Source organism: Vipera berus (assembly GCF_964194415.1).
Source record: "Vipera berus genome assembly, chromosome: 1".
NCBI lineage: Eukaryota > Metazoa > Chordata > Lepidosauria > Squamata > Viperidae > Vipera > Vipera berus.
Window position 1 is genome coordinate 151,147,660 of NC_138202.1, and position 23,777 is coordinate 151,171,436.

At 40.7% G+C, this 23,777-nt stretch overlaps 1 protein-coding gene across 2 annotated transcripts in view; it reads left to right on the forward strand.

Annotated features, from left to right (window-relative positions):
* PKP4 (plakophilin 4) overlaps positions 1-23,777 on the forward strand; it is a 203,360-nt gene that overhangs the window by 169,243 nt on the left and 10,340 nt on the right. For both annotated transcript variants that reach the window (XM_081312603.1, XM_081312604.1), the window contains 5 exons: positions 13,012-13,129; positions 14,357-14,548; positions 14,725-14,898; positions 17,407-17,557; positions 21,178-21,373. In XM_081312603.1, the coding sequence (XP_081168729.1) occupies positions 13,012-13,129; positions 14,357-14,548; positions 14,725-14,898; positions 17,407-17,557; positions 21,178-21,373 (831 nt within the window). The remainder of the gene's footprint in view (positions 1-13,011; positions 13,130-14,356; positions 14,549-14,724; positions 14,899-17,406; positions 17,558-21,177; positions 21,374-23,777) is intronic.

Genomic DNA, 23,777 nt, shown 5'->3' on the forward strand with positions numbered 1-23,777 from the left:
AATGCATAGCAGAAGCTGCTTATTGTGCTCCATGCTTCTAGGTAAGTAGGGAACCTATTAAAGATGAAGGATAACAATTACCACTTTCTTGCCTCGTTATTTATCTTAACCTCCATAACTGTTGAGTATGGCCCAGCACCAAAATTGGAACCTGTTGACAGACAGGGAAGGCAGGAAATTCAGCTTCAAAGAATGTAATTCTTACAGTATTCAGTCATTGCTTTGTCCTAGCATAAACGCTAATCCCCAAGCTCCTACACGCTATTTTCAACAATTTATGTAGGGAAAGACAAGCGATTGTTCAGGGGGGAAAGAACAAACAAGGAGTTACTATCTTCTTTATCATCATGCCAAGCAACAAATCATAGCAGCTTAAGATGTAGTCGTGCTTTAGCAAGTGCTGCCTGCTTCGTGTAGTGTCAGGGATGAAAGAAATAACATCTCAGTCCCTCCACTCTTGTGTCATATCATTTTCTTTCATCATTTGTCATCTAAAATTCAGTGAGCTCCAGTAACAGCACCTCTGACTCATCTCCACAGAAAGGCCATTCATAGCTCTTTTTCCTTGGAAAATGCTCTTTTTCCCAAAGTTGTGGCTGTTCTTTTTTTTTTTATTGAAAAGTTTTAACATACAATTTTTCTTTAAAACCCCCCCTCCCCCTCCCTTCACCCTCCCCCCCTACCTCTCCCCCCTCCCCCCCTCCCCCCCCGACTTCCCAGAGCTAAATACAAGGTATATATAAAAAAAACCAATCATAAACAATCATATACTAACAACTATAAGCTCTAAAATCCATCACTCTCTAGCTTATATAGGATAAAACAAACCTTAGTAATATTAAATATATTAAAAAAAACTAAAAGAAAAAAAAGAAGAAAAAAGAAAGAAGACTTATTCAAATGCTACATAAAACTTCTTAACCCTATACTTATTCTGGATAAACTCAATCCATTTTCTCCATTCCATAATATAGCGTTCTTGCGAGTGATCTTTCAAATAGGCCGAAATCTTCGCCATCTCTGCCAGGTCGGAAACCTTTAAAGTCCATTCTTCTATAGACGGCAATTCCTCTTTCTTCCAATACTGACCTATCAAGAGACTTGCTGCCGTAATTAAATTCAACATCAACTTAGTGTCCACAACTGTAGCATCTGTAATTATTCCCAACAAAAAAAGTTGCGGACAAAACTTTATCCTCTGTTTAAAAATCTTCTGCATGTTCCACCAAACTTTTATCCAAAAGGCCTTAACCTTTTTACAGTTGTGGCTGTTCTATATGCCTCTTTTTTCAGGTCTTTGAATTAGTTATACAGGTCTTCTGAGCCAGACTGCAGGAACTTTTCACAGAAAAATATTCTATGCACATCTAAAGAGCAAATAAAATTCTTAACCATTTTTCTAAGTAGTAAAGTTAATTGCAGATTCCAAAATCTTTTGGGTGACAGTTCTCAATTATGCTCTGTTTCTGGATCAGACAGTGCCTTACAGTGCCAAGTGACATGGCAGGCAGCAACAGCACATGGCAAGAAATACGCCATATGGGTCATTTATTAGTGACTGTGTATCTGGGTAAGAACTTGCCGATCCCCAAGAACAAAATGGAAACATTTAAGGGGAAAAATGGTGGTTTTTTTTCTCTTTTGTAAATCTTATACTTTCTGCACTCAGTCATACAACTGACCACTTTATTTATTTGTTGATGGTGTATATACGCTGTTTCTTATCATGCAAAATCCCACAACTTGATTTCCTAACATCACAATTGGCTGAATACAGTTTCACAACCAGTGTACTTCTGTAGCTGCCTTTGGGAAAACTGCTTTGACCATTAGTGTGATTTTTGCCAGTCTACAGCAGACTGGCTCGGTTTCAATTTATCCTATTTAGGTTTTACGTGGTGCCCTGCACTGAACTTTCCAGCCACGAGGTCATGTTCTCCAGCATACTTTGCAACAGAGTGAATTATGTCTAATATTGCCCCAGTCTCTCTCTCTCTCTCAGTCTGTCTGTCTGTCTCTCTCTCTCTCTCTCTCTCTCTCTCTCTCTCTCTCTCTCTCTCTCTCTCTCTCTCTCTCTCTCTCTCATCCCACCTCAAAAGGTTGTTGTGAGAAAAATAGGAAAAGGAAGATGTATTAGATATGCTCACCACCTTGAGTTATTTGTAAAAATAACAAAGGAATACAGATAAATAAAAAGTTATGCAAATATGCTACATCCATAACTGTTTGGGGAATTCATTAGCTATTACTGGCTAATGGTTCTTTTACTGATGGATGGCTTCATTTTTTTATGCAGTCCATCAGTGTAATGCCAGGGATCTTACAGAGACAATGCATTTGGAAGGTATCCTATTTTTAGATTTCTAAGTATAGAAGTGTCTGTGATTCAGCCCCATAGAATAACACTGGTAGTACCACTGACTGAAAAATTGGTGTATACGGTCATGTTAGACAGTAAAAGGCAGTAACAGTAGACAACAAATAAGTTAACCAAAAGCTGTGGTGGCAGCACTAATTTAGTTTTTATTACTTCAGCTACACTGAGCTGTTGAGAGAACTCTCTTTTCTGTACTATGGAGCTGCAATATTTGAATTCTTTTAATTGTAGCTCATTAGCTATATGACTCTTGATGAGCCATCACCACTCAATATTTTCATATTTTCCATACTGATTACCAATCCAAACGACCATGTTCCCATGGCAAAAATTGCAGCGTCATCTGCATACCCATCTCATCTTTATTTATTGATTAGCCCTTGGGCCATATCAAATTGCCAAGTTCCAAAAACAAAATATCACTAAAACTTGACAAAAACAATTCAAATGAAACTGGATAAAATACAATTTAAAATGAAACTGAAGCAAAATACAATCGAAATAAAATCAGGATAGAATACAATGATTTAACATACAGATTAAATATGCTTAAAATTATATTACAATATCACCCCTGCGTCTACCCCAAACAGTCTTAAAACTACTTTTAAAATCACATTTTTAAATCAAGTGATCTTTCCCACAATCTACCACACTCTGCTGCATCAACCTTGTTCTTATTTCCATCAACTTTACAGCATATTTGGCAATCCATTTCACCAACTGCAAATTAGAGCCTAACAAACAATGATGCAAGAAGCACTCTTTAGACACGGGTACTAGTATAAAAGATTCTGCCCAACTGATGTTCCCTCAAATCTGAATACGGGGGCAATCAAAAATTACATGGGACATTGTTTCAACTTCCCCCCGTCCCACATAAACAGACTCTTTCACTTACAGGAATCCCCCTATATCTGCCCCAAAGCATGTTTGATTGAAGTTGGTCCAATCTCAGTTTAGTAAAACAATCTTCTTATGATGGGAGATAAAGGCAAGGTTAAATATTTTTCTATTTTAAAAATTTGTTTATTAGCCGATAACCAGAGGTAAACTTTTTCTACTGTCACCTGTGCGATGTCCGATTGTGCACTTATGTCCTTAAATCTCTGTGTGATCCAAGATCGAATCTGCCTATGATCCTACAGCTGCCAGTTTAATGGAATACCAAAGCTAGATACCCGCTTCAAAACTCTTGATAACCAATTATTTTTGTTACTTGAAACAATCTGATCCATTAGCACTAGCTTAGGTAACCTCCCTTCCTCCATCTCGGATATTCTTAGCCAATAATAAACGGTCTTCAGCATGGCCCTAGTGCCGATCGCATGGACTCCCATTTCTGCCCTAACTATGCATGCTGGGGTTCCAGGGGACACTGCCAAAATTCTCCTCAGAAACTTATTTTGAGGAATTTCCTGCCCAGGCAGCTTAACTGATCCCCATATTTCTGCCCCATAGGTAAGTATTGGTTAAATTTTCGCTTGATAGACCTTTAACACTGGGGTTAATGAAGATGGAGTTTTCTCTAAAATAAGTTTGTTTAATTGGGCCATCCAAGCCACAGCCTTCTGAGCTCTGGCTTTTACATGCTTATTCCATTTACCATTTGTCTGGAATACTAGCCCTAAATAGGTAAATGACTGAACTTGTTCTATTCTTCTGCTATTTAAAACCCATCTCCTCATCTTTTGTTGCCTGCTAAATATCATTACCTTTGATTTCTCTACGTTAATTGTCAAACGATTTTTTATACAATATGCTGCCAACCTTCCTAGTGACCTTCGTAGCCCCACCTGTGAGGCCGACAGCAAAATTATATCATCGGCATATAACAAACAATTTACCTGTCTTGTTCCCATACTAGGCCCATGAAGTAATAAGTCTTCCAGACATTTTGAAAAATCGTTTAAATATAAATTGAAAAGTGTTGGGGCTAAAATGCAACCTTGTCTTACGCCCTTCTTAATTGGAATTGCATTTATTACCGATCCTGTTTTGTTCACTCAAACTCTTACCTGGGTTTCCGTGTATAACAATCTAATTACCGTATATACTTGAGTATAAGCCGACTCGAGTATAAGCCGAGACCCCTAATTTTACCCCCCAAAACTGGGAAAAGTTCTTGACTCAAGTATAAGCCGAGGCTGGGATCCGCCGAGTGGCTTTCAGCACTGGAGAAAATGCAAAATCGCTCGAGACCAAACTTGAAGGAATCAGCTGCCAGTGGGAGCGAGGCGATCCGTGCGGTCCCGTGACAGCCAGTCGGGCAAGCAACGCGAAGAGCGGCAGGGCTTTATTTTTGCACCGTGGAGCTCCCCCTCCCCCTCCTCCCAAACTCCCCCTCTCTCCCCCTTCCCCCCACTTCCCAGAGCTGAATACAGGGTATTAACTGGCGGCGGAGGCTTGCAGAACGGCGGATCGAGCCTCTGTCGCCGGCGGCTGGATCCGCGCTCCGCAAGCCTCTGCCGCTGGCGGAGGCTGGATCCGTGCTCCACAAGCCTCTGCCGCAAGCCTCTGCCGCCGGCGGTTCCAGCCTCCGCCGGCGGCAGAGGCTTGCGGAGCGCGGATCCAGCCGGCGGCAGAGGCTTGCGGAGCGCGGATCCAGTGGGGGGGAAAAGCCCTTTAGCAGGATTTGCCTGCATGCCGGCGGAGGCTGGATCCGTGCTCCACAAGCCTCTGCCGCCGGCTGGATCCGCGCCCTGCCGCCGGCAGAGGCTTGCGGAGCGCGGATCCAGTGGGGGGGAAAAGCCCTTTAGCAGGATTTGCCTGCATGCCGGCGGAGGGTGGATCCGCGCTCCGCAAGCCTCTGCCGCCGGCTGGATCCGCACCCTGCCGCCGGCAGAGGCTTGCGGAGCGCGGATCCAGTGGGGGGGAAAAGCCCTTTAGCAGGATTTGCCTGCATGCCGGCGGAGGGTGGATCCGCGCTCCGCAAGCCTCTGCCGGCGGCAGGGCGCGGATCCAGCCGGCGGCAGAGGCTTGCGGAGCGCGGATCCAGTGGGGGGGAAAAGCCCTTTAGCAGGATTTGCCTGCATGCCGGCGGAGGCTGGATCCGTGCTCCACAAGCCTCTGCCGCCGGCTGGATCCGCACCCTGCCGCCGGCAGAGGCTTGCGGAGCGCGGATCCACCCTCCGCCGGCATGCAGGCAAATCCTGCTAAAGGGCTTTCCCCCCCCACTGGATCCGCGCTCCGCATGCCTCTGCCGGCGGCAGGGCGCGGATCCAGCCGGCGGCAGAGGCTTGCGGAGCGCGAATCCAGTGGGGGGGAAAAGCCCTTTAGCAGGATTTGCCTGCATGCCGGCGGAGGGTGGATCCGCGCTCCGCAAGCCTCTGCCGGCGGCAGGGCGCGGATCCAGCCGGCGGCAGAGGCTTGTGGAGCACGGATCCAGCCTCCGCCAGCATGCAGGCAAATCCTGCTAAAGGGCTTTTCCCCCCCCACTGGATCCGCGCTCCACAAGCCTCTGCCGCCGGCTGGATCCGTGCCCTGCCGCCGGCAGAGGCTTGCGGAGCGCGGATCCACCCGCTTTGTGTTACCTGCCATGAAACCAGTCCTTGCAGGCGTCGCACTCTATCATGAAGCGGGTTACATCGTAGGGCAGCCAGGCAGCGGAAAGAAGCAGGCAGGCAGGGCGCGGAGGTCCGGAGACCTGCCGACGTTTGGGGAGGTTTGGGGAGGTGCGCGCGCACCTCCCCAAACCTCCCCAAACTTCGGCAGGTCTCCGGACGGCGGCGGCTTGGGAGAGGTGCGCGCGATCCCGGAAGCACCGAAGCCTCGGCCGCGCGCAAGTCCTCGGTAAGTTCTTTTTTTTGTTCACTGGAGTATAAGCCTAAGTTGATTTTTTCAGCCCAAAAAGTGGGCTGAAAAATTCGGCTTATACTCAAGTATATACGGTAAATATAGCAGTTTCTTTTCTATTCCCATGGCCTCTAATTTATCCCATAGAATTGATATATCAATTGTATCAAAGGCTGCCTTCAGGTCTATAAATGCCACGTACAATGGTTTTTTCCAAAACTTAAACTTTGTTATTAGATGGTCCAACACAAAACAGTTGTCCATTGTAGATCTTCCGCTCCTGAAGCCAGACTGTTCTTCAGCTGGAATGTTGTTTCTCTTTATCCAGTCTTCTAATTTATGAAGCAAATACTTAGCATAAATTTTTGCTGAAATATCAATCAGACTAATTAACCGGAAATTATCCGGATTGTCTCTAGAGCCTTTTTTATGTAATGGAACAATTATTGATGTACGCCAACTGGCAGGAATTTGCCCTGTTCTATTAATAAAAGTAAAGAGACCCTCCAGGACAGGCGCCCACCAGGCTATGTTTTCTTTAAATAGTGATGCCGGGAGTGCATCCTGTCCTGGAGCTTTGTTTGTCTTCAGGGAAGAAATTAACTGCCTCACCTCTGTGATTGACACTTCTGCCCACTGGGGTAAGGCTTCATATCCCTGTATCAAGCTCAGAGAGGATATCACTTCATCAGAGCTTTCCGCAACTGCTGGAGTGGCCAGATGCCTCTCCCAACTTTCTGCAGTAATATTTGGGTCACTTATTGGTTTTCTATCTTTAATAATTTTTGAGATCCCCAACCAGAAAAGTGTAGGTGAGGCCAGCATTGCTGCCTGTTCTAAGCCAGCCCATAAGTCGTCAATATAAGAAGCCTTTTTCCTCTTCAGTAGCTGCTTATATTTCTGCCTTATGATAATATACTTCTTCTGTAATTCCATATTCGGGCTCATTAAGTATCTCCTAAGTGATTTCCTAAGCTGTTTTTTCCCTTCCTTGCAGTCATTATCAAACCATGTTGAGTAACTGGAATCAAACTGACCCATTGACTTAGTAGTCATGAAAAAATGCTTCAATTTCTGACATATTTCCACAAAATATACTATAAGCTCTTGTTCACCCGTACTATTTGAACATATATGCGCTAGGGCTTCCATACGTGATGAATTCATAAATTCTGTCACTGCTTTCCCATCAACCCTCTTCCATGTTAGCCTTCTCTCCTGGGCTATATCCAAGCTGAAGCCTATTTGTTGAATTATTTGGTTCCTTTTCCTTAAATCAGAGGAGAGTGCCAGGGACATCTCAATCGGAAGATGATCACTTTCTGGTCTTGGTGACATCCAGACCGAAGTAGCCCCTGCCACTCAACTGTGAGAAACACAGAAGTAATCAGTAGAGCCACATGCCTTGGGACCAAAAAAGGTTATGGGGTACCTTCTAACCTCTGTGTACTGGCCTACTATTTGAAGGTTACAGTTGTATACCATTGTTAGAAATTTTCCCCCATCTTTATTCTTTTTCCTATCTTGGGAGTCCCATAATTGTTGGTTATGTAAATAACCATCTGGGATTGTACCATTTTCAACAAAAGGCTCCAACAAGGGACCCACACGGGCATTAAAGTCTCCTGCCAAAATTAAAGGTGTTTTTATAAATTTTTTACGTATATCTAATATCTTTACTTCTAGTGCCTCCCACAGATCGCCCATTGCTGGATTGACATACACATTTATAAATACCATTGATTTCCCTCCATATGCCAAATGGATTGCTTGAAAAAATAAAGGGCCGGCACACGAGCATATCTCGTTTCCCTTCCAACCTAATTCGGCTTTTACCAAAATGCACAACCCTCCTGAAGCTCTTCCCTTTATAGTTACCCTCTTCGCTGGCAGCTGCCAAATATTAAACCCAGGGAGCTCAATTGGGGCCTCATCACCACTAACCAGGTCTCCTACATGATACCTGTTTAAAAATTTAATACAATCTTCTGTGCACCAACTCCCTCTCCATCCTGCCACATTCCATGAGAGGAAGTGGACTTTTAAAGAAAGTGATTGCTCGCTATTTCCTAGTCAGGCTTCTTGAATATTCTCTTCCACCCGTCCTCCCCCGTTTACGCTCACACACCCATTTAATTGCCTGAGCTCCATAGAAGACTGTTTAGGCATCATTTCTTTGCCTGTTGCTTTTAGGCTTGCAGATCCATAAGTTCTATTAATCTCTGCCTCCACAATAAATGATTTTACTTGAGGCTCCCCGCTTACGTCGTTTCTTGGTATCATTTTTGCCACTGAGGAGGACTGGGAGATTCCTTCTTGGGTACCTTCCATCTCCGGTGTTCGTCCCACAGCACTTTGCACTGTCAGGTCAGCTGTCACTGGCACTTTATGCTGTATAGACGCAGGTATCCGGCTTCCCGAACTTATAGGTTGCTGACTCTCCAGAATTGCGTCATGACTTAATAGGGACAGAACTATCGGCACCAAAGAGGTGGCAGAGGAAATGGTCTGCTTCAGCAGCTTTCTCGTCTCTTTAAGTTTTTTAAGTACTTCTTGCTGCTCCGTTAATGAAAGTATAGAAGAAGTTTCTAAGCAGGCAGAATCAAATATCTCATCTTGCATTAAGCCAATTGAAGGAGATTTCACAATAGCTGGAACCAAAGCCTCAGCTAACGTTTCCTTTGTGATTCTAGATCTCCTCCCTGTTTCAGTTAACTTACTTTCCCCATTTCGTTTACTTTTCAAGTCAGCTGTCCCATGCGCTGCACCCCCCTCCCTAGGGGCTCTCTGGATCAACAGGCTGACTTCGCTACTAGAAAAGACTTGGGTTGGTAAAATTTGGGTAAAAAGCCAAGAATCCTCTCATTCGTGTGAGCAGACTTGGAAAGAGCTGTTGTTTGAACTTAAGAAGAATTCTGGAATAATTATCACATTGTGGAAGATATTCATATGTTACCAGATCTATTGCCCCCTTGTCACTCCGAGTAAGCTGTGACAAAGAGGTCACTATCCGTCTTTTTGAAATCCATCTACCCTCATTTGTCTCAGAATTATATATGTTCAATACAATCTGCTCCTTCAGCAATCGCCTGCTTCCCCCCACACACCTGTGACATGGGATTTCAGGCCCATCCATCTCACCATCTTTTTTTCCGCCATGACAGCCAATATGCTGTCTACTTACTCCTTCCCTCATTTGCACCATTGATATCTGACCAGGTTGTTCTGTTTGGCAACCAGTCGAAATCTCCTGCGGCTGTTCCGTCTGTACCACAGCAACAAGATTGATCACAGAGTTCAACTTCAAACGCACCTCTGCAAACTGGTCAAAAATGGCCCGGACTCTCTGAGAAGTGAGCATGCTGTGCCGGCTGATGAAATCCTTTATGCTGTCACTTAGCTGGTTTTCAAGCCCTAAAGCTGATCCACTATGATTGTCAAACTCCAACTCTAGTCCCTTATCCTGGCTTGGAGCTGACTCACTTAAAACTGCTGAGTCATTTATCATCCAATTACGTGGAGGGATTAGCAAGCCTCTCAGCTGGCTTCTCAACTGACTCTTCTCGGCCTGCGCCCGCATATCCCACTCCAGGGAAGAATCCCCAAACAATGCCAAAGCCTCGCAGCTATCCGGCAGGAGAAAGGGGGAGGATGCACGACCCACTGCAGATGGTATAGGCTGACAGAAACAGAATTTTCTGTTGTTTTTGTGTATTGGTTCTATCTTCCTTACTGTTTGGTGAACAGTGTGCCGTCTTTCTTTTCTTCCCCTTGGGAGAGGCCATTAGTGTCCTCCGTTTTCTATTCTGAATGCAGTGCTTCTTTCCAGTATCTCCCGTCCCCCAGTCAGTTCAGTCCCAGAAAATCTCTTATTACTGCAATCTGGTAGCCTTGTTAACCTCCTGGAAGGGAGGCATAAGTAGTTGGCTATAAACCGAAGGTCATGCCAGGGTGCTTGAGGGTTTGCTGTTGATCATTTGCCCATCTGCATACATTAAGTCAATAATGAGCTGTCCCTGACCATTTTCAAGTCCATGCTTAATGGTGGAGATTTTTTTTCATGAAGGCATCTATTGCAGTATTGAACAGCAGTGTCAGAATCCATTTATATCACATTTCATAAATGTATGGGTAGAATATTGTGCTTATTCTGGGGATTCTGCCATCTCACCGAGGGGGGGGGAGAGGATGGTTACTCAGATTGTAATAGGCTGTCTTCAAAGACCAGGGAAGCTTTTGATCTGGGGGGGACGGGGAGAGAGAGATCTGGATTGCATCTCCATTTGCAGCTGAAAAGGAAGAAGCAATAACAATAAACACAAGGAGAGTTCTCTTTCCCACGAAAGGGCCTGACACCTAAGTAAATGATGTGAGCCTGACCAAATGGATGAGGGGAGGGGGCTGAAATGGGAATGCTTTATATAGGATTGAAATGTAACTCTGTTAGATCCCGTCTTGTATTGCCACAATCAATCTCATCCTAGTAAGCCTTTCTTTTTGGACAAACTTGCATCCAAGAGTTCTTATTTCCTAAGATGTGGATTGAGGTGGGTCCTGACAAGCAGTTACATTCTTGGCGTATCCAGTGCACTCTGGGAAACCCTCTTATAATTCACTTTGGAGGCAAATGCAACTGATTAAGGTATTATATCTGTGCTGTAGGAGCCATGGGATCTTGCTTGGCATTTCCTCAGTGGCCAGCGCTAGCTGAACTTCATTCATTCATTCTTCCATGACATGATATAGCATAAATATTTGGTGACAGCAGTTTGGAGAGAAACCAGCAAGCCTCTTGTTCTGTTTGTTTTTGTATTTGGAGTAGTATTGTCCATGTGAACATTTTATCAGCTATAGAAAGTAAAACTGATCCCATGATAACATCTACACTTTTGGCTGTCCCCCCCCCCTTTTTTTTTTACATATGGAGATTCTGATGGCTTGCTTTGATGTCCAGATCAGAAAGTGGAGAAATAGTGGTGTGCATAATTAATGAGCACAGGTCTTAGCAAAGTTTACCTCCTGACTTCAGTGTGCCTTGCTTTAGTTATTTTATAGCAGACATGCCAAACTCGCAACGTCATGTGACGTCGTGTGACGTATCGGAGCTTTTCCCCCATTGCCGGCAATGGGGTGGGCACGGTTTCGTTGCGACGCGTCCGGCCAGTGGGCCGGCAGTTTGACACCCCTGTTTTATAGCCTCTTCAGTCTCTCTGATTCTTGATCTTGCCTCTGGTATTGGTTCTGGAAGAGAATCTAAATTCTTTCTTAAAGTGGTACATCATTTCGTAGTGGTTATAGATGTAGAAACATTATTCCATCAGTTCAACTTTTCAGGAAAGGTACCATGGGGTTTGCAAATGTTATCATTGATGTTATGCATGTGACCTCCAAGATGGTGCAATATAGTATATAATATACAGTATTCTTGTTGCCAAGCTACTTTTTGTGACTCTGCAGCAATATTATCCCGGTACTGTCAACCCAGCCATATAGATAGTAACATCTATATGCCGGTCCCAAGCCCGGATAAATGGGGAGGGTTAATTCCCTATTGAGGAAATTAAAAAAAAATCAGGCACCTATCTACATAAATAATGGGAAAGAGATTTTTTTACTGAAAATCCAGAAGCAAACTACATTAGTCGTAAAATAAATTAAAAATCACACAAAAAACAACAATTGAATAAATTAAATTAAAATAGAACCATGACTAGAGAAAAGACCAAAAAAGATGGGTTTTAAAAAGATACTTGAAACACAATATTTTGGGGCTCAGAAGGGAGGTGCTGAAGATCTCATTCACAGATTTGTCAAATTTGCACGTGTAGCTTGATCAGTGTGGACCGATATGTTTAAAGAAAGCCGTAGCTTGTTAAATATTGTAGAGGTTTCTGCATTTTCTCTCCAAATACGAATGGTGTTTGGGAAAAATAGAATAGGTTGTATTCAGAGATGCTAATCCACTATTGCTATTATATTCTCCAGTGAAATGGCCTTTTCTCCTTTTGTTCATATTCTCCAAATGAACTCGAGTGTTGGAGGTAAACACCAGAGCAAATCAGAGAAATGGAAGAGGAGGCAGAAATATGTTTGTACAATATTAGTTGTTGCTCATTGTGAAAATAATGTAGATTTTCTGTTAAATTATTGTTTTGGTTACCTGTTCACTTAGCAAACAATAATGACAATGTCCTTGTAAAACGACAACAACAGATAATGTGTTTAATTATCTTAGATCAGGGGTGTCAAACTCAATTTCATTGAGGGCCGCATCAGCATTGCGGTTGCCCTCAGGGGGCTGGGTGGGTGTGGCCTGGGTGGGTGTGGCCTACTGGGTAGGCGTGGCCAGAGTGCGTATGGCCTACTGGGTGGGCGTGGCCAGCTCTACATCGTTTGCATCAAGGGTGCCTATGGGGGCCTGGGCAGGAGTGGGACAGATCTGAGGGTCTCTGGGCCAAGGCCAAGGCAGTGGGGGCCGTTCCCTCACTGTTTCCAGGATGGCTTCGCGGGCCGCATGAAACTACTTCGCGGGCCGGATCCGGCCCCCGGGCCTTGTGTTTGACATGTCTGTCTTAGATTCATGAAAAGGATCCAATAGAGAAAAGTAACAAAACTAGTCAGAACTGTCAGATAAACTATGAGTACATAATAATAATATCATCATCATCATACATGAAACTGAACACTTCGAGATTTTTTATACTTCCCCACAAGTCAATGGTATCGTTTTGGATAAATGTTCATTTATAATCAAATTATTGCATAGGTATAGCTGATATAATAAAATATCGGTGGATATATCACAGGTTCTGTATTTTTTGCTTTATTTTGTGCCTTAGGAATTTAAGTTCTGCAGGAGAAGAGGCAAGGAAACAAATGAGATCTTGTGAAGGATTGGTTGATTCTTTGTTATATGTGATCCATACATGTGTGAACACTTCTGATTATGATAGCAAGGTATGCAAATGTTTTAATTATCAATTTTCTTTTCAAATAAGAGTTATATAGAATTGACAGGTGTCTATATTATTTTAAGTCAGAATTTGTCTTTTTGTTACTGAATAATTTGTATGTGGAACGTCATCATTAGTATGTTTTTCGTGTGGACAGACAACTTAAACAGACAAGGGGTTTGTTGTTGGTGTTGCTTACTTTTCAGCCCTTTCTAGTTCCTATTCACCCCTTATTCCAATTTAGCATTTTTAAGAGAAAAACTATACTTGTTGTTTAGGGAAGATTCACTGTAATAAAGTTTGTGAACACCTACAGGAGGGTGTTAGCTATATTAGCACTATCTGATACTGACAATAATTCATTAAGTTAGTACTTCAAAGTAAGGAAAACAGTCGAGATATACCACAACATCTTAAAATATCTATATAATTTCAGCAAAGATTTTTTTAAAAAACACATTCCCAATACAGCCAAAAAGACAGAGTCAGCTTTGAGGTGCCATGTTTGTTAAATTTCAGACAGGATTGATGTTTATTATTTCTTCAATATCACAAATTCAGGATTTGAAAAATGCAGTAGTTTAGGAATTTAACATGATTTTTTTTATATTAATCATTCCAAGCATTATGATATTAAAAGATTAGAAGATTTAATCGTCATTGCTTTACTTGGGAGAAGTGAAAAACTTAAGGAGAAATGGCTTGATCCTTCCTCCCTCCCTCCCTTGCTCCCTCCCTCCCTCTTTCTTTCTTTTTTCTTTCTTTCTTTTTCTTCCTTCCTTCCCTTTCTTTCTTTCTTTCTTTCTTTCTTTCTCTTTTTCTTCCTTCCTTCCCTTCTTTTTCTTTCTTTTCCTTTCTTCCTTCCTTCCTTCCCTCTTCTCTTTCTTTCTTTCTTTCTTTCTTTCTATCTATCTTTCTTTTCCATCCTTCCTTCCTCTTTTTTCTTTCTTTCTTTCTCTCTTTCTTTTCCTTCCTTCCTTCCTTCCTTCCTTCCCTCCCTTTTCTCTTTCTTTCTTTCTTTCTTTCTTTCTTTCTTTCTTTCTTTCTTTCTTTCTTTCTTTCTTTCTTTCTTTCTTTCTTTCTTTCTTTCTTTCTTTCTTTCTTTCTTTCTTTCTTTCTTTCTTTCTTTCTTTCTTTCTTTCTAACACACTGATTCCCTAAATATTCTCTAAACTTGTATCTGCCCAAATCATTATTGGATTTCTTTGAATCTCTTCCGTTTCACTTTTAGACAGTCGAAAACTGTGTGTGCACCCTTCGGAACCTTTCTTATCGTCTCGAGCTTGAGGTTCCTCAAGCCCGCCTTCTTGGCATCAGTGAGCTGGATGAATTTTTGGGGAAGGAATCGCCCAGCAAAGATTCCGACTCAAGCTGCTGGGGAAAAAAGAAGAAGAAAAAGAAAAAAACTTCGCAAGAGGATCAGGTTTGTTCGTTCTTTTTTTCTTCTTGCGTAACTCTCTCAGGAATACCAAAGAAAGAATTTTTTCCATTATCTATTTATATTACAGCGGAATCTTTTTATGAGAACATTGAGTCACTATATGTTAAAAAGGAATAACTGTTTGCATGTAATATTTTTATTGTGCTTATTTTGTACAGTGGGATGGAGTTGGTCCAATACCAGGGTTGTCCAAATCTCCTAAAGGCGTGGAAATGTTGTGGCACCCATCTGTCGTAAAACCGTATCTAACTCTTCTAGCTGAAAGTTCCAATCCAGCCACTTTGGAGGGTTCTGCAGGATCTCTTCAGAATCTTTCTGCAGGCAACTGGAAGGTAGTGTAGGAAACTTGGGAGTAGTGATAGTTCATTCCTACTGCCTTTATTACAACATTGGTATTTGTGACATAGAATATGAGGTTTGGAGTATGAGTTGCAATATTACAGCTAACTGCAAACAGTTGTGTGTTTTTTAATCCAGTTGCTTGAAATCACCAGGTCTCATCTGAAATGTTTCTAAAGTTACTTCAATCTAACAAAACTTGAATCTACAAGTGGATCAGATGACTGTTATTCGGCTAGTAAAATTAATTTGACCTGATTCCTTGTAGTGCATTTGCAACCTATCTGCAGATTTAACATTAGGTTGCAATTCTGTGGGGTAGAAAAAGAAGATAGGATTTTGAAGGACAAATATGTATATGTATTTAGGCATTCTTTGTTAGCCATCTGAAAAAGTTTTGGTACTGGAACAAGCAAGAAAAGGGAGAAGGTTAATAGACATTCCCTGAGCACGCTAGGAATCTTTCCTAGCTTTCTCGGGCTTCTAATATAGTCATAGAATAGAGAAAGAATAATGCTGACCTTGAATTTGATCTAGTTCATGACCTTACCATTGCTGTCAACAACAATTGCAAGACCAGGAAAGTAATATTTGGGCGGCCTCTAAACAATATTCTGTCCCTCTGAAGAACAAACAGCATGGTTTGGGGATCCTGGCAGGTATATCGCAGCTCTACATCACAATGTAGAACTCCTTTTCCAATCATTGTCATGCATAGTTAGGCCTTTATATATAGGCCAATTGAACAAAGCCAATTGCTCCTCAACATTCATTGTTTAATAGAAGTGGAAAATCAGAGAGTTGTTTGAGTATTCATTGCATTCTTTTCAGATCCAATGACTAAATTCAAACAAATGCTAAATGTTAAGATACATCTGGAGATATTCTTATATGTTGAACGTTTTGTAGCAATCAATTTTATTTCGGTCATAGACCAGCATAGAACTAATAACATAACAATTACTCTAAAACAAACATAAAAATAAAAAAAATCAAATTGATAGAATAAAATAAGGTGTGGATAAAATGAACCCTTTGGAGAGCTTCAGCAAGTATTAGATTTAATATAAGCTAGTATAGCTTGACATTCTTGTAATATCTTAAAATTTCTAATATCATTATGGTCTTTTTAGTTATCTGTCCTAGTTATTTGTAGCAATTATTGCCCAACCAATTATAACCAAGAAATAGCAGAGTAAAACATAGAATGTTATGTGCTTATTTAAAAGGAAAAGAGAAAAGGCAGGGAGGAAATGGGGAGAGAAAATACATTGAGTTATGGAAGCCTAGTTAAGGTTCACCTCACTTGAAGCCGTTGTTTATATTTAATCATAGTTCTGATACAGAAGTAGACTACATTCTTTGAAGTCCCTGCTTCCAGTCAGTTAGCAAGAGATTAAGGCAGGGGTCTTCAAACTTGGCCCTTTTATGATTTGTGGACTTCAACTCCCAGAATTCCTCATCTAGCATGCCTGGCTGAGGAATTCTGGGAGTTGAAGTCCACAAGTCATAAAAGGGCCAAGTTTGAAGACCCCTGAACTAAGGCAATCGGTCTCTGCTGTCTAGGTATTTATGTTATATACATAGGGAAATACAAGTATCTCATAGGTTTGTTTTTTTAAAGGCAATGCAGCAAAACATGTCCCAGAGTTTCAAATTCCCACTCCTCTCAAGGACAAAGCTACAATTCTTCTTTCCTAATTTTTCTTTAAAAAATAAGCTATTAGAGATTGATGGTGGTTCTTGATCACTGCCTTCTGCAGTTTATAAATCTGATCTTTTACAGCATATAACAGAAACAAAAATCTTTTTTTTTTCAGGAGAAGAGCATTACAAATAGCACTCTGTTAAGAATACTGGAGCATCTTGTCTGAACATAGTTTTATAACTGTGTAGTATCATTTATCATACTTTTTAGATTATATTCTAGTAAGATTCAAAAATCTAGCATTTTTCTAGTAAAAGAAAAAGAATTTAATTCAGCTAATTGACTTTGCTGAAGTAATAAAAAAGTGAAAGACAAAGATACTGAACACTTCAACTTCTGAATTGCAAAGCTCGTAAACGTTACTTTACAAAGTATTTTGTCATTCCAAGGATTTTTTTTAATATCTACTTTGGAAGAAACTTATAAATAAATAACATACTGCTATGTTAAATTGCTTCAGCAGCTTGACTTTCCAAACATTTTGTCTTTATTCTATAAATGTCACTGCATCTTTAATGGCTATTGAAACAATGATCACATAATTTAGTATTTTAATTCATTTTATTTCTCTATGACTCATAAGAAAAAGCCTTCCGAACTCAATCAGTGCCAAACTCACACTTAATTTAATGGCCGCTGGATGCAGGATTCCCATTTATAGTTAGAATAAACTCATTTGAAAAGCTATAAAATAAATTTTGAAAAGTTATAAAAAATTATGTTTTGAAAGGTAATTTTGATGGATTCATAAATAAGAAAAGACTTGTAAGTAACTTTTATTTTTATGCAACAGTTTGCAGCATATATTCGAGCGGCTGTCAGGAAAGAGAAAGGACTCCCAATTCTTGTGGAATTGCTAAGAATGGACAATGATAGAGTTGTTTCTTCTGTGGCAACAGCCCTGAGAAATATGGCACTAGATGTGCGTAACAAGGAGCTTATAGGTGAGTATTGAGGGGCACAATCCAAACTATAAATACGAGAAACTTTGAAGACATGTTTTTTAAAAAATCATTTTAGAATTCTATTATCCATTCTATGCCTCTCCACTGTGAAAAACTGCCATCAAAGATAAATTAATTTGGGTGGAATTTATATTTGCTGAACTTGATTGGATTTTTTTTTCAGTTTCAGTATAACCATAGATCTTTTACATCTAATGGTGGGTTCTGACAGCTCCCAAAGATGCTTTTCCTTTGGAGATTTACAGTTTTTTTATAAAAAAAAAATTAAAACCTTATTTTTAACTTTTGTATTTCTCTCAAAATGGCAATGTGGATACATAAGACCCATTTCTTACCAATAAGCCACTCTTCCCTTCTTCCTCTGTATTTCTTTTTATAAATGAAGGAAGAATCTTTATTAATATGTTTATTAATACAGTCTAGATTATTGGTTTGAGTTTGTGAAAAGCCTATGAATAGGAATTGATTTGGTATTTCTCAAGATCAAACCAGATGAATTTGCTTGAAATATAGCTTGCTAGCCAAGAAATGTTCCTTCTTGTAGAGCAGAAAGTATAAAAGGTTACACTTTTAGATCTAAACCCAAGTTTTTTATGAAGTTTAAATCAAATACAAGAAATCAGAATAACATTCTGGCTGCAGTGCTTGGAATACTCTGTGCCTTTTGGTAGTGGCAGTGGACAAAACATTCCTTCAGATACTCCCAATGTGTGGAGAGATTACAAAAGTAATTATTAAAAACAGTGGAAACTATGAAATTCATTAAAACGTGCAAGGAAGCATTTAAAATATTATAAAGTGATTTTGTGATCACTTAATATAAAAAGCTAATTAAAACATAGCTAGGAAAATAGGAAGGTTTAAACACACTATCTGAGAAACAACACACCTGGGAAAGGATTTCATAGGCAGGGCAAAAGCTTATAATATGGCTCTGTACGTAATAATACGCTTTGGTATTTTGTTTAGCTGAAAGAATAAGGAATGGATTTGGGATAAGGAACCAATGGATTTGATCAATTGGTGAAATGATTCCAAGGTGATGCATCTGAGATGATGAGAATGTGCTAACATTTTGTTAGCCATATTCTAGCTTCTTCAGACATGCTTAATGTCATGATAAAATGTATAAATTCAAACAGGCCTCAACATTTTCTGTACAATGTAGGGCTCATTCAGCAGATAAATCATGGACATGGTAACTTGAAGAATCATTTATGCTGCATCTGTTTTTATCATCTGACAGGCCTCATAACACAGCTCATAAAAATTGAGAGAAGTGCTGAAAAAAGGATGAGATACATACTCAGTTCACATTTCAATGAGGCACAAGCTGAGAATCTAAGAGAACCACAAATTGCCATCAACTGGAGGGGATGACCCATCCCCTCCTGTAAGGAGACAATATAAATGTTTAAATGTATGATCGATCATAGTTTTTACTTAAATACTGAAAGTTGTCTGCAGTTACCATAGCACAGAATTAATACTTTTCTCAACTATATATTATTGAAAAACTTGTCACATCTTTTATCTGGGTGAAACAGTGCGCCATAGGACAACAGTGTTTGAACCAAGGGACCTGAAATGGACTAACTTACCACATGTGTCCAAAATATGGGATCAGTGACTCCTTAGAGCATGAAATTTGGGGAAGTTGTGGCTGCTTCAGGCTGCTGCAGTCACATGATGGTCATTTTGAACATTCCATGACAGTTTCCCAGCCAATCTTGCTCCTTCCCCACCCAGCAGTGAGAAATTGACTCATCATGTGACTCTTAAAGAAGCAACAACTATATATGCCATGAACATAGGCTTGGATATTCAGTCAAATACATCAGCCAATTTGTCTTAGTCCTTGCCTGTTTTATTTTTCAACTGCTCTTACTTTGAAAATGAGTATAGACCAGCCCCTCCTTCGGCCACTGGAGATAAGGTAGTGGTTCTCCACGTTTTCTTCACCACGGACCCCCAAGACTCAAGATTTAAATCATAACATTTCTTCAAGCCTTCTCAGATCACAGGTTGAGAACCACTGAGGTAGACTAATCCTGCCCTAGCCCTCAGGAAGTCATGTGATTGTATTTTTAAACGGACTCTGACAGCTTCCTACATCTCAGTGGAGATTCCTGCAGAACTATTCTCAAAGAACTCTATCTTGGGTTCCCCGCAATGAAGCAATGAGAAAAATTAATTCCACATGCATTACAGGTTTCCTGAAATGATGAAAAAAATATTGTTCCTTCAGTACTGTCAGTGAAGGAAACAACACTACTCATTTTCCAATAGAATTTCTTGATTCAATAGCAGTCTGTTCATAGTCAATGAAATATCTGGGAAAGGATGACCCAAACAGGGCACCGCTTGTCTAATTAAATCCAAATGTTAATTATGATTTATATCCATATACATTTCATGTTTGTAAAAAAAGAGACTAATTAAAAGTCCCTAAATTGTATCAACCCAAAGCTTGAGGTTATTATTTTTCTTTATCATGCAATGTCCATCTTTTTCTTTCTAAGAGATTCACAGAGATTATTTGTAACAGGTGAAAAATGAAGCAAGCAGAATATCTGTGCCCTATTCAGTTGTTCATGAAATAAAAGGAACAGACCCATAATGTGAAGAACTGGTTTTTCTCTTCTATACACATTTATTGCCTCCATACTCACTAGAGCCAAGATTAGGTCATAACATTGATCTTGTTTTGTTGTCTGCGTATTCCACGTTATACTTGAAAGAAAAAGAGAGAGCTGCCTGATATCTGCTGTGTTTCAAGAAACCACATATTGAAAGCTATGCAGTTAATTCGACTGTGCCTTTTTATCTTTAGAAATAGCTCAGCTAAAACAAAGTTATCTAAAATAAGTAAACGGATTTGTATATGTCTGTGTACTTTGGCTTCTTGCCAGAATCATTTTAATCACATTTTCCCTTAATCAAATAAAAGAATCTAGTACATATATTTTTTTAAAAAAATTGAAAATTGATATTGCAGTACCTACTTTTTCCCTCTAAACCAGTGTTTTTCAACCTCAGCAACTCTTACGATGGATGGACGTCCAATTCCCCAAATTCCCTAAGCAGCATGGAGAATGATGGGAGTTGAAGTCCACCCATCTTAAAACTGATGAGGTTGGGAAACACTGCTCTGTAAAGAGTTGCATAGGACTATTTATTTTTTTATGAAATTAATTTTCCCATATTAAATAGAACCTCTTTCCATTGTTTTGAATATGTGTATTTCTCCGTATCATCATTCTTTACGATATTGAAAGTATATGCCGGTTGAGCTCCGGATGGCCCCCGACCTTTGCTCCTTCCGGCGCGATTTAAAAACCTATCTATTTGAACAATCTGGCCTGGTCTGATGGGTTTGGGGTTGGATTTAGTTTTAACACAGTTTTATTATTGTATTATATTGGGCATAATTATTTAATCCTTTTTAACTTCTTTTTAACTTTTGTATTTATATTTTGATATTTATTGCCCTGTACACCGCCCTGAGTCCTTCGGGAGAAGGGCGGTATAAAAATTTAATAAATAATAAATAATAATAATAAAATATACTGTGGCATAATTCATAGCCTGCTTTTCAGGTAAATACGCTATGCGGGACTTGGTAAATCGCCTTCCCGGCGGCAGTGGGCCCAACATTCTCTCTGACGAAACAGTAGCAGCCATCTGCTGTGCTTTGCACGAGGTCACCAGCAAAAACATGGAAAATGCCAAAGCTTTGGCTGATACTGGAGGAATAGAAAAACTGGTGAACATAACCAAAGGAAGAGGGGACAGGTCAGTACCGAATGTTTGAATTTCTCCAATAGAAACCTTTGATAGCTTCTGAGAACAGGAATGTATCACATTAGGAAAATAGCTGTTGATTTGGGAAACTTTGTTTCCACACTGTCTGCTTATTAAATTCACTGACTAGCCTTATATTTTGTTTGTTCGGGAGGAAATAGAGGGAACTTAGCGTCTTTTCTTTTTTCATTTTCATAAGGTCCACATAGCGCCTGCCACTCTCCTTGTTACAGAGCATTTATTTGTAAGCCCTTTTCTTGCAAACTGCTTCAGGATTAAAAATTTCTGTAAATCCCAGTGATATTTATCGCTTTTCCCAGTTGATGCTCTGCACCGGATCAAAGAAAATGTGGGTATATATGTGCTCACATATATATGTCTCTCTGTGTGTATTTATCAGAACCTCCAGCCAAAAGCTGGTTGAAGTCATAAAAAGACGATGTCTGCCTGATCATTAAAAGGTGGCTATGTTGCAAAGCATGAAAAAATTGCTGGGAATGTCTGCTGTGACATTGGGGAAAAAGAGAGACTGAAATGAAGGATGCTACTATGAAGCATTAAACTGTGTTCGAAGTCTAGTCTCTTTATCGCTCTCTCTCTCTCTTGTTTTACTCTCAGTGCCACTTAGGGATGATTTTTTAAAATTAGATTAAATATGCAATTCTTACGCATATGTAAGGACACTGGGTCACCTGTACCAAAGGAATTCTTGCTCTCTACTTCTATACACATGAACAATTGTTCCTGAGGTTGTGGGATTCCTAAATGAAATGAGGTGTGTCAAAAGACCTTGAATTTTTACATAAGCACTTGCCAATCCAAGCCAGTGGCCCTAATATCACACATTTTTGTATTCAATTTTGTTGCCCCGTGCTAGTCAATACTGCCAGCCAATGCAATCTTAATTATTTAAAAGTGTGAGTATATTTTTTAGCCATTATATTTGTCAAAGTGCATAAAAGGACATTTCAGTTGAATTATCAAATTCCTAAAAGTTGCTTTGATGATCTAGCAGTGATCTTTCAGGTGCTGCATTAGTTATCTGCTTGTTTCCAGTTATTACTTATAAAGCTTTATATGCATAGGTCTAGATCAGACATGTCAAACACAAGGCCCGGGGGCCGGATCCGGCCCGCAAAGTGGTTTCATGTGGCCCCCGAAGCCATCCTGGAAACAGTGAGGGAACGGCCCCCACTGCCTTGGCCCAGGCCCAGAGACCCTCCTTCTGCCAGAGACCCTCAGATCTGTCCCACTCCTGCCCAGGCCCCCATAGGCACCCTTGATGCGAACGATGTAGAGCTGGCCACGCCCACCCAGTAGGCCATACGCACTCTAGCCATGCCCACCCAGTAGGCCACACCCACCCTGGCCACGCACCCCACCCCACCCCGAGGGCAACCACAATGCTGATGTGGCCCTCAATGAAATTGAGTTTGACACCCCTGGTCTAGATTACCCTTCAGGGCTTCCTACTTCAGACAGAATCTACCAATTTTATTTGATTAAGTTTTAAGGACTTGTCTGGGTGTCTCCTCTTCACTCCTCTTGGGAGTGGTGTGAAAGTTGGTGTTTTTTTACAGTCGCTGTGTCTGTTTTGGCTCCAACACTCAAAAGAACTAAATCTTGGCCTGGCTCTTTAAGAATTATTTGGAGATCATAAGATTGGTGCCTGGGATTGCTTTTTAAGTTGTATTATAGAATTTTTAAAAAATATTTTATTCTTATTACTAGGGCTTTGAATCCTGTTATTCTCATGGTCAGTGTTTAGTGGTTCAGATTCTTTGGGGCAGAGCAGAATACAGTGTGAATGAATTACCGTAGTTTCCGGCGTATAAGACTACTTTTTAACCCATGAAAATCTTCTCAAAAGTCAGGGGTCGTCTTATACGCCGGGTGCTGAAAATTTAGGGACAGGGCTGGCTGGAAAACCTGGAGCGGATCTCCCATTTAGTCTGCGCAGGGAAAGCGGGACCAATTGGAGAAGAAGCTGCAGTCTGTGATTTTTTACAGGCTGGGGTCTGGGCGTCTTTCCTTCTAAAGTTGAAGACCAGCTGTAGTATATCCCAACTTGAAAGGCAGGAGGGGAAGGCAGCAGCCAGAGCAGCGGCTTAGCTCTAAGGACACATTTGACTCAGGAACTGGGCGGGCTGGCTAGAAAACCTGGAGCGGATCTCCCATTTGGTCTTTTTTTTTTAAAATCCCATTTATATCCTGCCTTTCTCCGAAGACTCAGAGTGGCTTACAATTTAAAGCACAAATCAATGTGCTTAGCAATAGCCTTCATTCTGTGTATATGCCTGTTTATTACGGCTTTCACCCCGCCCCCAAGGAGCATTATTACAAAGTCAGCTTATTGCCCCCAACAATCTGGGTCCTCATTTTACCTACCTTGGAA